Raw genomic sequence first — 14,530 nt, forward strand, 5'->3', positions numbered from 1 at the left:
ACATCCCTACATAAATCCATGGGTCTGGTGGCACAGCAGAAAGAGGGAAGTGGAGCAGCAGCAGCAGCTGGAACAAAAAGCACTACACCAGAGCTCCCATTCCCTGGACTTTTATACCTCTGCTCTGGTCAAAGGTGGGGCCTAAGGAGCAATGAGACGATCAGCCTCCAATAGAAAATGGGGTGCACATGGTTAGAGCATTTGCTCACCAATCAGAAACAAGGTGTCCCATCTATCTCCCATAATTTCATGTGTCTGGCACCATTACAAACGGGCTACTTTGAAATGTCCCAACATACGACCCTAAGTCTACCATCTGGGCATGCTATCTTGATTGACGCATTTCTCTTTGGTATATCTTCTTTGAACTCCCGGTCATCTTTGGCCATCTTTGGTCATATCCGCCCAAAGGCCGCCTCCTAGTTGTCGCTCGTGCTCAGGGCTACACTTCCCCGCCCAACTAGCATTGAGTAGGGACATTCTCTTATCAGCAGGTGTACACCACGAGAAGTCAAAACAGTACTTTTCCTCCCCTCAGTAGGCATCTGAGCATGCTCAGTTCTGGTGTTCATCTCACTTAGACACTCTGCCAGCACGTCGTGGCCTTGAGCAAGCTCTGTGAAGCCGCTTGTAAAGACAGCTGAACCCCCCCGCCTTCAAAGACAGTCCTGCAAAATCCCAGTTAGGGTCTCAGTTAGTGAAATATCATTTAGCATAGAATCAAACTTCACGGTCTTCTTGCCGAGGGGTCAAGGGTCTGGAATATAAAGCTGGTTACGCGTCTGGAGTCTTCTAGGGGCTCTTCTTGTAGGCCTCCGCCAGATTAAAATCAGCCATCTTTACTCTTTGTTAACCCTCTTAGGACCAGATTAACACATTTGTTACATAAACATTCTATGCATCGAAATACATTTACGTTACCTACAAACAGCATTGGGTGTGGGGTGCAGGACCCCCAGACTGTGTTTCGCTGCAGAGTTAACCTCACAGCAGACCTCTCGTGTGGGTGCTTCCGATGGAATGATGAAGTGAACTATAGTCCACAAAAGCTTAAGTCAGAATAAATGTGTTAGCCTTTGAGGTGTCACAAGAACAAATTAACATGACTCCCCCTCTGGAGGGAACGATGATAACATTGGATGGCATTTTCACTGGCAGAGCGATATTTTAAAACTTAAACCGCATTTTTCATAAGGCCGCGCCTCCTCTCTCGCTGATACCGCCCGCTTCGGAGAGACAGCTCTCGCTTCTGCCACGAGGAGGCCAAAAAAGAGTCAAAGTACTCAGAGCGCCTGCTTCAGACATTAGCATTACGTCTCTATTTTTCTATCTCTATGTTCATGTGCCATACGGAAGTCGTGAGGTGAGGATTACTTTCCGCCTTATGTCTGACTGTCGCAAAACAGCCATCATGGTGGCCCCTCCGCCCTTCTTGCCGTGGCTGACTCGCTTGTCTGAGTTAAGGAGGGCGAAGCCCCCCCGGCCCCTGATACTGGCTGATCGAGTCTCGAACCGGCGTCTGAGGCTAGGCGGTAAGTAGGTAGGGGGACCTCTCCGCTTGGAGAAGCTGGATTCCCTCCCAGCCTGAGACACCGAGCTGCTTATCTCCAGGCCTCCCAAAATATGACGGAGTGTCTTCTTGTAACACTTCAGTGGCTACCAGGGTTGCTATTGCGCACCTTTTCGTGGATGCATGGAGTGATCTCAGTTGGCAGACATATACAATATGCATGCACGCGCGTGAAGGAGAAAAAGGAGTTTATGGACATATAAAACTGACTTATCAGACCCTTGGCCTGCCTAGCCCAGCATCATCTCCTCCAACTCGCCATAGTCTCCAGGAGGTGTTCCCCAGCTTTACTGCCTTTGATCCTTTTCAATGGAGAAGCCAGGGAATGAGCTTGGAACTCAGCATGCAAAAGTATATGCTTTACCAGTGTGTGCAGTAGGTACGGACACCCACGCAGAGAGAAACTAAACAGTGAGGCCCAAATGTCAGGAATCTTTAACAGGCAGCATTTCTTTTTGTATGTCTGTCAGATGAGGACAACCCTTCATGCATCTGACAAAGTGCTCTGTAGCCCATGAATGAGCCTTCCCCAACCTGGGGAACGCCATCAACCTCTGTTAGAAGTGCAGTAATTTCACTAATGAACTATTACTGAACAACAACAGAGGTTGGATTTAGCCTCCCCCCGCACCTCTTCCTTTCTCATGAAACAGCTGATCATCATGAATACTGCTTCTCTAACATGGTTTTGTTCATGCCTTGGTGATTGTTGTGTGTATGCATCACTTGGATAAGGGCTATGTCCTTCTGGATTTGGAGAACAGAGCTGAGTTCAAAGGGTTCATTTTAGGGTTTGTTCTGTAATTATATTATCTGCTGATGTTTTAAAATATACATCATTATTTTATATTTGATTGGGGCTTTTGGGTTTAGTGGAAGGAGAATCTTCTTAGAAGCATTTAGAACTCTAAGGGTGCAATCCTATGCATGTTTAGACAGAAAAAAGACTGTCTAAAATAGCATGGCTGGCTGGGGAATGCTGGGAGTTGTACACCTTTTCTCTGTCTAAACATGCATAGGATTGCGCCCCAAATGTATTAGTCTTTAAGGTGCTGCAAGACATTTTTTGTTGCAACAGACTAACACAGCTACCCTTCTGGAAGTAGTTTTATTAAAGTTTGATTGGCATATTTTGAGCTCAGACTTTGACTTTCCTTGATGCAATATTTCAATTTTTAAGGTTTTCTATGCAAGAAATGAACAGTACTGCTTTAAGATACAGTGGTTCAATTAATTTATTAGGTTTGCTCTGATATATTAAAACCAAATCATGGTTTGATTTTCTAAACAGACATACTGTAGTTTAGAGATGCTTGTCTGTTCTCCTTCTCTGTCTACACAGCCTTCTTGTTGGGACCAATAACCATGGTTTCTCAATTCAGATGTCATGCCAGCCCACACTGAGGACAAATAATTGGTTTGTAAATGATTTCTAATTCTGGTTTGCTGGCTGATCACTAACCATGTTTTGTTAAGTCAAAAATCACATCAAGCTATAGTTAAACTTCCTTAGCCATGTTTTAGCATGAGGTCTGAACTGAGCCACTGACATCATGTAAAAGTATTTGTTCCTTGCATAATGAACTACTTGGATCTCAGAAAAAAGACTCATGGTTGTAGAATGCTTTATGTCAGCCTTGTAGTTAGCCCTTTGCCTAGGACTATTAAAACTCCCTTGGAGTGAGCAGAGGGATATCTAAGCAGAGGAAGACAGATTGGCAAAACATTTCTACTTGTTTTCGGGGCTTCCTTATGTATACACAATTCTGTATAAATACAAAGTATTATAGGTAGTAAATAGAAGTGAAATTCCCAAATCCAATGGAATCTTTTCTATCTTTTCGGATTAAAAATGCAATAGTAAATACCTGCCTTTTTACTGTCTTCCCTATTTCATGTGGTTGCTATGCAGTAGATTTTTTGCTGTTATAGCCTGAAGTAATGGCAGTTTCCTTTCTTTTATAGAGGCAACATGCATCACAGAGATGTCATTAATGATGGCCTGCTGGAAGCAGAATGAGTTCAGTGACACAGCTTGTGCCCAGGAGATACAGACCTTCTTTGATTGTGCAGCAAAGGCAGAAGTAATTATGACCTGGTGTAAACTTTTCTTGCACTTTAAGTTGCAAGAAACGAGTTTCCATAAATAATTTAAATGTGTGATATGAGTCACCATTAATAATTGCTTGTATTTTTATTGCGCTGACCATGGGAATGAGTTTCCATGTTTTAAAACTGCTGTTATCATAAGATAATGTGAATGTGTGAAATTGGCAACATTGGTGATTTAGCAAATGGTAAGCAGGGATCATTGGGTATTTGCCCAAGACAGTAAGATGCGAAGTATCAGCCAAGATGATACATGATTAAAAGAATGTGTTCTAGGGAATGATGCTAGTAATTTAAATGTGTGAACTCACCATATGACCTATGCAGGGAGATAGGTTCACATACCACTTAAAGCATTAGTTTAAACTATCAGTCACTACAAGATTGATAATCTTATTAGTTACTGGTTGCATCAGATGAGATGCTTTGTCTGATTTTGCTGTTCTATGTATCCTTTAAAAAAAATTATTGTAGCTAGTTTTGGGGCTTCAGCCTGTAGGAAAAATGGTTTATATAAATAACTTTCTTCTTCAATCAAGATATAAATGTATAAAGGCCCTCTTCCTAGTGTCTACCTGCCTCACTTCCTTTGGCAGGGGCTCCCAGAGAAGGACCCCAGAAGATGATCTTCAGGTCTGGGCAGGTATATATGGGAGGAGACTGTCCTTCAGGTAACTTGGCCCAAAGCCATTTAGGGCTTTGAATGTTAATACCAGCACTTTGAATTGGGCTTGGACATGGACCGGCAGCCAGTGCAGCTGGAAACGTACTGGTATAATGTGATCTTGTTGGCCATTCGCCGTTAACAGTCTCGCTGCCCTGTTTTGGACCAGCTGAAGTTTCCAAACCATTTTCAAAGGCAGCCCCATGTATAGCTCATTGCAGTAATCCAGACGAGAGGTTATCAGAGCATGGAGAACTGTAGCTAGGCTATCTCTGTCCAGATAAGGGCGTGTTAGTATAAGGGGGGGGGGAGCTGCTGGGGAGGGAAGATCTAATGCTACCCACCCACCAATTAGCACTGGTGGGGAGAGGACATTCTCAGGGATATGTGATGGAGAGGGGATTGTAACAGGCAGACAGACAGAGCCAGTATGCTAATTATAAAAAGTTTGTTCTGTTGTGAAACAATGAAATTAAGTTACTATGAACAATTATTTATAGCTACCAATGTTTTACAAATATAAGTGCATGTGAAAATATTCAAGAAATTGAACACTTCTTGGTTTATTATCCTGCAGCCCCTGAGGCACAGCCTAAACACCTTTTTCTAAAGTAAAATTAAACACACACATTAGAAGTATAAAAGCCAAGTCATTTTTAAATGTTGTTGCAAGACAGCAGTGCCTGTTCCTAAATTAAGCAGGGTGTAAAGGGCTCTTACTCCTGCCTTTGCTGTCAGGTGAAGCAATGATGCAATTAAAAAAGAGTCACCACCTTCAGAAGGGCAGGTTTGGCTTTGTGAAATATTTGACCACAGTCAGATAATAGTGGGCCAGTGAGGCAGCCCAGCTGAAAAGATGTATTGGGAAAGATTAAGCTCTGTTTCCTTGCTTGTATGTAATCATCTTTCCCATTGCACTGGGTGACTTGTGAGAACGCCACCTGTGTCATTAAGGCATATTTAGACAGGAAGAAGTTCTACAACTCCCAGTATTCTCTAGCTAGCCATGTCTAAACATGCATAGGATTGTGCCCTTAATTGCAGATTGCAAGTAACCATGACATGTGAAAATGGAAGCATATTTGGAGAAGGAAGAGGTTCCCATAACAGTGGACTTGTTGTTGTTTATTCGGTCAGTCGTTTCCGACTCTTCGTGACTTCCTGGACCAGCCCACGCCAGAGCTTCCTGTCGGCCGTCGCCACCCCCAGCTCCCCCAAGGTCGAGTCCGTCACCTCCAAAATATCATCTATCCATCTTGCCCTTGGTCGGCCCCTCTTCCTTTTGCCTTCCACTTTCCCTAGCATCAGCATCTTCTCCAGGGTATCCTGTCTTCTCATGATGTGGCCAAAGTACTTCAGTTTTGCCTTTAATATCATTCCCTCAAGTGAGCAGTCTGGCTTTATTTCCTGGAGTATGGACTGGTTTGATCTTCTTGCAGTCCAAGGCGCTCTCAGAATTTTCCTCTAGCACCACAGTTCAAAAGCATCTATCTTCCTTCGCTCAGTCTTCCTTATGGTCCAGCTCTTGCAGCCATAGGTTACTACGGGGAATACCATTGCTTTAACTATGCGGACCTTTGTTGTCAGTGTGATGTCTCTGCTCGTCACTATTTTATCAAGATTTGTCATTGCTGTCCTCCCAAGAAGTAAACATCTTCTGATTTCCTGGCTGCAGTCAGTACCTGCAGTAATCTTTGCACCTAGAAAGACAAAGTCTGTCACTGCCTCCACGTTTTCTCCCTCTATTTGCCAGTTATCAATCAAGCTGGTTGCCATAATCTTGGATTTTTTGAGGTTTAACTGCAACCCAGCTTTTGCACTTTTTTCTTTCACCTTCGTCATGAGGTTCCTCAGCTCCTCCTCGCTTTCAGCCATCAAAGTGGTATCATCTGCATATCTGAGACTGTTAATGTTTCTTCCAGCGATTTTAACTCCAGCCTCGGCTTCATCAAGCCCAGCACGTCGCATGATGTGTTCTGCGTACAGGTTGAATAGGTAGGGTGAGAGTATACAACCCTGCCATACTCCTTTCCCAATCTTAAACCAGTCCGTTGTTCCGTGGTCTGTTCTTACCGTTGCTACTTGGTCATTATACAGATTCCTCAGGAGGCAGACAAGATGACTTGGTATCCCCATACCACCATGAACTTGCCACAGTTTGTTATGATCCACACAGTCAAAGGCTTTAGAATAGTCAATAGAACAGAAATAGATGTTTTTCTGAAACTCCCTGGCTTTCTCCATTATCCAGCGGATATTGGCAATTTGGTCTCTAGTTCCTCTGCCTTGTCTAAACCCAGCTTGTACATCTGGCAATTCTCATTCCATGAATTGCTGGAATCTACCTTGCAAGATCTTGAGCATTACCTTACTGGCATGTGAAACAAGTGCCACTGTTCGATAGTTGGAACATTCTTTGGTGCTTCCCTTTTTTGGTATGGGGATATAAGTTGATTTTTTCCAATCTGTTGGCCATTCTTGTGTTTTCCAAATTTGCTGGCATATGGCATGCATCACCTTGACAGCATCATCTTGCAAGATTTTAAACAGTTCAGCTGGGATACCGTCATCTCCTGCTGCCGTGTTATTAGCAATGCTTCTTAAGGCCCATTCTACCTCACTCTTCAGGATGTCTGGCCCTAGCTCACTGACCACAACGTCAAATCTATCCCCGATATTATTATCCTTGCTATACAGATCTTCTGTATCTTCTTGCCACCTTTTCTTGATCTCTTCTGCTTCTGTTAGGTCCTTGCCATCTTTGTTTTTGATCAGACCCATTTTTGCCTAGAATTTACCTCTGATGTTTCTAATTTTCTGGAAGAGGTCTCTTGTCCTTCCTCTTCTATTATCTTCTTCCGCTTCCGCGCATTGCTTGTTTAAAAATAATTCCTGATCTCTTCTGGCTAACCTCTGGAATTTTGCATTTAATTGGGCATATCTCCCCCTTTCACTGTTGCCTTTTGCTTTCCTTCTTTCTTGGGCTGCTTCCAGTGTCTCAGCAGACAGCCATCTTGCCTTCTTGGTTTTCTTTTTCTTTGGGACGTGTTTTGTTGCCGCCTCCTGAACAATGTTGCGAACTTCTGTCCATAGTCCTTTAGTCCCTTAAATCTATTCTTCACCTCCACTGCATATTCATGAGGAATATTAGTGAGCTCCTATCTCACTGATCTGTGGGTCTTCCCTATTCTCTTTAGTCTGATTCTAAATTGTGCAATAAGAAGTTCAAGATCTGAACTACAATCAGCTCCAGGTCTTGTTTTTACCGACTGCATAGATGTCCGCCACCTTTGGCTACAAAGGATGTAGTCAATCTGATTTCGGTGTCGACTGTCTGGTGAAGTCCATGTATAAAGTCGTCTCTTAGGTTGTTGGAAGAGAGTGTTTGTTATGCACAGTGAGTTGTCTTGGCAAAATTCTATCAGCCTATGTCCTGCTTCATTTTGTTCTCCCAGACCATGCTTGCCTGTAATTTCAGGTGTCGTTTGACTACCCACCTTAGCATTCCAGTCTCCTGTAATGAAAATAACATCTTTTTTTTGGCGTACTATCCAGTAGGTGCTGCAGATCCTCATAGAAGTGATTACTTCTGCTTCTTCAGCATCTGTGGTTGGGGCATATATTTGGATCACTGTGATGTTAAATGGCTTGCCCTGAATTCGAATTGTGATCATCCTGTCATTTTTTTGGATTGTATCCAAGCACTGCTTTAGCCACTTTATTATTAATTATGAAGGCTACTCCGTTTCTTCTGTGGTCCTCTTGTCCACAGTAGTAGATCTGGTGGTCATTTGATGTGAAGTGGCCCATTCCAGTCCATTTCAGTTCACTGACACCCAAAATGTCTATATTTAATCTTGACATCTCCCCAATAACCACATCCAATTTGCCCTGGCTCATAGATCTTACATTCCAGGTTCCTATGGTGTGTTGATCTTTAGAACATCGGATTCGTCGTTCACCACCAGCACCATCGGCTGCTAGCCGTCCTTTCGGCTTTGAGCTAGCTGCGTCATGCATTTTGACCATCTTCCGACCTGGGAGTCCCATCTGCCGATGGTATACCGACATTTCTCTGGTTGTACTGATCCATTTAGTTTTCATGGCAAGAATACTGGGGTGGGTTGCCGTTTCCTTCCCCAGGGATCATATTTAGTCTGACCTCTCTGCCATGACCTTCCCGTCTTGGGTGTCCCTTCACAGTTCAGCTCATGATGTCATTGAGGTGCTCAAGCTCCAGCACCACGACAAGGTAACGATCTCCTTTGCTGAAGAACAGTGGACCACAGAATAGATATCGTGTCCCTGGCATTGTTTTTCTTAGGGTTCAAGGGTGATTGTCAATTTAATCAAGCTGCATCAAATCAGAATTGTTTTTATATAGTACACACACACACACACACACACACACACTTCATAGTTATGTTGCCAAGTCTTCTGTTTTGTCAGCTACACTTATCCTTAGAAAAATATGACCCTCCCTTGTTGCTGTACAAGAAACAGGTATCAACAGGAAACTGGCTAGACACAAAGTACAACAAAGTATATTTAAATAATGCCTAAAGGATATACTGTCATATTCCTAGGAATAGATAATAAAAGTCCAAGTCCTCTGCCTTTGCCATAATGCTTATCATCCTGGTTAATTTTCATTGTTCCAAATAAGAGTAATCACTAACTTCTAACTATACAGACTCAGTTTGTCACAGGTGTCTGTAATAGTCCAAAGGTTGATTGATGCCTATATCATTGGAATTATTCCTGGGATTTGCACATTAGTATAGAAATTTATTTGTGTTTTCAGGCAGATCACAAGGGGAGAATTCTACAAGAATCTCTGGGCCAATCAGGAAATCTTGGCTCAAGACAAGTCAACAAACTACTAAAGCGGTTTCCGAACATTATAGACTATAATTAAAGAGACTTGGTTTCTCAAATGTCTGGACATCAGGAACTGAAACTGGATGTGTCTGGAGAAATTCCCTACTTGTTTGTCTTTGAAATGGAGGAGAAAATGTCCTACAGCATTTTACAGGAGTCTTTAACACACAACCCTTCTGCTGCAGATTAGGTGAAAACCTAAAGTTCTCTCTGATATAAAGCTTCTTTGAGCAGAAGAATGTTTGCTTGAAATGTTGCTCAGTTAGCATCTTTTTTGAGTCTTGTGTGAAATAAAGTCTTTTGATGTACTGTCTAACTGTTGCTGCTGTTAAGGTGTACAGGGTAATGGGGTGTTCAGTTATGTTCAAACTATTGCATATAGAGCTTTCTTTTTGAACTTTAAATGTGCAAAACATAGCTTTGTCCTCTCTCTCCCAACTGCTAATATGAATAGCAACAAAATGTAACATTGTTTCTCATGGTAGAAATCATGGTAGAAATCAGTGGTACTTTTTACTACACTGAGTGCAGGCCAAGAGTTCTGAGTATGACATAACCTAGGCATTCTGGCTTGAACCTTATGCTTTTAGCAGCAGGAAAAATGTAAGTTTTGTGACAAATTATTTATAGGATCACCCAATTTTCACTCTAAGGACATGATCCTGTAGATCCTGAGAGGGTGGCCCAGGGGCCATAGGATTTTTTGGATCTCCCTCTCTGAGGGTGGTGAGAGCACGGTCCATCCTTATAGAAAGAGATCTGACCACAAGCCTCCTACTTGTGGCTGCACAGAAGTCCACAGCTGGTGCTTCTCTGTCAGAACTCCAAAGTCAGATAGGACAAAAAAGAGGAATGCGCAGAGAGGCTGTTTATCCACAGAATACCAGGCTCCTCCATTCCCCTGACATATCCCCAGAACAGGGTGAAACTACCTCATCCCTTACAGTGGCATAATTTCTTTCCTTCACAGTGGGAGGGAAACATTTTGAAAAAAAGCAGCCCCAAAAGGCCACATAAAAAAGGAGAAAGTGCCCCCTTTGCCCTGCCTATTTCTCCATCTGTTTCTTCCCCTCCTTATATGTGCCAGATTCAGACCTCAAGGCCACTTGCCTTATAGCTAGGGAACTCTTTTCCCATGGCAACTTCCCATTCCAATGCTGGCCCTGATGCTGAGTGCAGGATAGGAAAAGGTGAGGAGTGGAAGTCTTTAATGGGAGAGGGAAGAGATGGAGCTCTCACCATACTTCCCATGAAATTTAATGGGTTTCTGGTTGTACATAGATGTGCTAATTCCTAGATTCGAACTTGTTGTCACGCTCTGGTATGGAACACACATAAGAATGAGTCCAATTTATAGTAGTTCCCATATGTTCTATAGGACAAACAGACTAAAAGCTGTTCTGGGAGGAGCTATCTGCTCTCCCCCTCAATTTACACCTCTACTTTTTCTCATAGAAATGAATGGCTCTTTCATTTTTGTTGGGAAAGGTGCTATACTTGTGGATACTTTTTGTACTGGGATCAAAGCAAAAAAAAGGGAAGTAAAGCCTCAACATAATGCTTGAAGTAAAATTATTTTTTTGCATCTTGCCTTCAGGGCCACTAAGAAACGACGAAAATGACTATTTTAAGAGTACTGAATATTTTTAAAAGTTACATAAACTACACACATTGCATTTTAGGTTGTACTGATAATAGGTTTGCAACGATGACTTCTGCCTTTGCAAACCATTAGACATGTTTCTTATGATGTTCTGTAGATGTCTCCTTTATTTAAAAAGGAGTTTGCAGAATGCTAAATACAAATACCTGATTGCATGTGATTTATGTTCTGGTTAACTGTTACATTTAATTTTTATTAAGGGCTTTAAAAATCTAATGATTTACATTAGAGACTAGATGATAAACATTCAGCAATCTGACTGGCATCTCTGCTTTCGCACCGCCGTTAGTTTGGGGGCTACACGACCCCTATCTATGGGCTGTGAGTTGTACACCTGTTTTAACATAAACACAAGAGGTTTTAAAGTATTTGCAAATATAACATCTCATTAACTTTATTTAATACAGTTACTATTTTCAAAAATTTTACTACTGTACTACAGCTCTACCACCTGTGGTAGAAGTATTCTTTGATTCCTTGGCAGTGCTATCTGTCTTATATATCTTATATATCTTCATATATACTAGTAAAGAACTCAGCTGCTGAGTTATGTTGGCTATGTAGCCACAATAGAGCTACAGAGAAACAAGGGAGGTACCGGCATGTTCAGGGGAACTCCAAGGTTCACAGAGGTAGGGACAAAAACACATCAAAGGGGGCAAAAAACACCACAGAATGCTGAGAAAACTAGAGATGAGTAATGAAATTAGAATGGAGTATCTTGGAAGAAGGCACAACCAGCCAGAACAAGAGCACTCCACATTGCAACATTTTGTTGCAGGTTCCACTTTGTATAATTTCCATAATGTTAATTGGCACTAGGAGGCACTTTTGATAAGAGTTTTCTGAGAATTGGATTTTTTATTAGATATAAAATACTAGACCTCTTTCTGGAATGTTCCTTTGTACTTAAGCCCATTCATATATAGTTTTTTTTTAGTTTCTATCTTAAAGATTGCATTATATATTTTGGAGAGGAGCATCTTACCATCTGCCTATACCAATTTTTCAAAACCCCTTTTCCTTTAACTAGTAATATATTTATGATTTTGGATCATTAAAAGATCTTGTAATATTGTAAAAAGGCTATTTTTTTCATCATTCCAAAAATTAGAGGTGCTGCTTCTCTTTTTTTTCTGTTTATACTGGGGACAGAAGCAACCTTCTGCCTCTGATGCTGAATAGCACAGTCTCCAGTGGGAGGGACCCAACCAGGGTGGGGTTGCCATGCAGTGCTCTGTGATCTCTGCAATATACAGACCCTTCTCCCTGCTGCCATCATAAATGTTACAAGCTTCTCTCTTTCCCAGTCTAAAGGGTTTAATTTCCTTTACAGGAGAGCACACAGGAAACAGTATATTTGGAATATTTATTTACAAATGCATAATAAAAGATACCCAAAGCAACTGTGTGTAGCTTTGTAGGTCCTCTTACAATGCTTCTAGACCAGTTCAAGAACTTGTAGCTCTGCCCTCAAAGCTCCTGGCTGTCTTTATGCACCTCTCCTTCCCCACCCTTTCAAACAAAAACACTGGAAGGGTGTCACACTCCAGAAACTAAGGGCCATCACAGCACATTACGGTTCTCTTGCCAAATCCCTGATCTCCACAGACAACACTAGGCTAAACTGTAGTGACCATCTTATTGACTGACTGAGACAGCCCAAATTTATAACAATATAAGAAACAATTAGTACAGTCTACCACTTTGTCACACTGTAGCAGATCAACAAATGCAACACACGTTAAATTCCCTATGCCGATGTATTTGGGCTTAGTTTTCAGTAGCTCCTATTGGGCAGTATCCTAGACTGACACTGTGCCAATGTTCTCCTGCACATGTGGAATCGGCCACTCATGCAACAGGAATTGGCAGTTCCAAAAATAATCCTAGAAGTAACAGCCAATGTTAGTTGCCAGAATGGAGCAGTCAGTTGAGCTCCTTTCTGAGAGCGCCACTGACCTGCGCCATTGTGGAATCTAGTGTTGCTGCTTGTTTCTGAAACCACAATTTCTCATTGTGCTAGCAGTCAGGCAGGATAGGATACAGCCCATTGATCTCGGGGTCATTTCTAAGGACTGCACTCCAGGACACAGTTGAAGGGAAGAGAATCCTTAGGGACTATCTCATCCCTTACCTGTCTAGCCACACAAAAGATCTGATGGAGAAGCCCTACTCTACATCCTTGGTATTATACAGACCCAGTTGATGGGGAAGAGATAAAGTACTTCCTTTGTAGCCACACCGAAACTGTGGAACCCTTTGCCCTGGGAGGTCCAGTTTATCTGATGTCTTTGTTATATCTGCAGCATCCTTTGTTATTGTTTTATTGATTCCACCCACCCCTATTTTAGAATTACTTACATTTATGTAAGTATACATTATACAATGCTGTTGAATCAAGCACATGGATGCTTCCTACCACTTGTGTGGATAGACAACTTGATTTCCTGAGACCAGGGCAGGGTCCTTCACCCTGATCGCCACCCTTTGAACCTCACAGCGTGGAGGATCCAAGCTCCCAGCACATTCTCCCACTGATTCCACCAACAGTGCAGGCTGTACTTGATGCAGCAAGGAAACCATCCATGCACCACTTGTACTCGGCGAAATGGGCTCCATTTGTTCAGTCCGTGACCGACAACAATTGTAACCCTAATGACTTGTCTAGTGGACATACTGTTTTTCCTCCAACATCTTTTCAGCAAGGGCCTGAAGTACTCCTCCATCAGGGCATATGCTTCAGCGATTTTGGCGATGCGGGGCAACATTGGCGGGTGCTCCATTTTCAGCCACTCCTTATGCAAGCAATTTCTGGGAGGACTCAGAAACAGCCCCTCCCCTGAGAGACTGTCCCTCAGTGGGACCTAACCTTGGTGCTCAACACCCTCACATCAGTGCCGTTCGAACTGCTTGCTACCATGGACTTGAGGCTGCTCTCTTGGAAGGTCGCCTTCCTGACAGCCATTATGACTGAGGAGAGTGAGTGAAGTCTCCGTGTTGGAATAGACTCACCTTACACTGTATTTCACAAGGAAAAGGTGGTCCTGCGACCGGACTTAACATTCCTCCTGAAAGTGGTCACAGACTTCCATCTTAATCAACCAATCGTGCCCCCTGCCTTCTTTTCATCCCCAACTTCTGATCTGGAATGACAGCGACACACTCTAGATGTCTGGAGAACACTGGCCTTCTATAGGTCATGGACCAAGTCTTTCCGCAACTCCCAGTGGCTCTTCCTATGCTATGGGAGACCCAATAAGGGCTCTCCAGTCTCCTCTCAGAGGCTGGCATCCTGGATCGTACACACCGTTCAACTGGCGTATGAGGTCTCCAGGAAACCCCTACCAAGGGGACTGTCGACTTCCACTGCCTTTGCAAGGGGGGTTCCCATTGTAGATTTATGTCAGGTGACCACCTGGTCTAAGATTTCTACCTTCATAAAGCACTACGGACTGGATGTTTGAGCTCGAGCGGACTGTGCCTTTGGCAGGGCTGTGCTTTCGCTGGTACTACATTGAGACACCAACCCACCTCCTGTAAATTAGGTTGCTACTCACCCATTTGTGTGATGCACAGAGACAATGAGGAATTCAGGTTGCTAACCTGTGACTGTGGTTCTGTGAGTGGTCATCTGCATTCA

General features: G+C 42.9%; 1 protein-coding gene across 1 annotated transcript; it reads left to right on the forward strand.

Annotated features, from left to right (window-relative positions):
• The first annotated feature begins 1,394 nt into the window (after window positions 1–1,394).
• Window positions 1,395–9,540, forward strand: CHCHD1 (coiled-coil-helix-coiled-coil-helix domain containing 1). The gene is made up of 3 exons (XM_084845177.1): window positions 1,395–1,532; window positions 3,536–3,654; window positions 9,148–9,540. Exons 1-3 carry the CDS (start codon window positions 1,412–1,414, stop codon window positions 9,259–9,261), a joined length of 354 nt encoding a protein of 117 aa, XP_084701303.1. The 5' UTR covers window positions 1,395–1,411; the 3' UTR covers window positions 9,262–9,540.
• Window positions 9,541–14,530: the final 4,990 nt, after the last annotated feature.

The sequence above is a fragment of the Heloderma suspectum genome, chromosome 3, assembly GCF_057233095.1.
Source record: "Heloderma suspectum isolate Gila_16-S chromosome 3, 16-S_ref, whole genome shotgun sequence".
NCBI lineage: Eukaryota > Metazoa > Chordata > Lepidosauria > Squamata > Helodermatidae > Heloderma > Heloderma suspectum.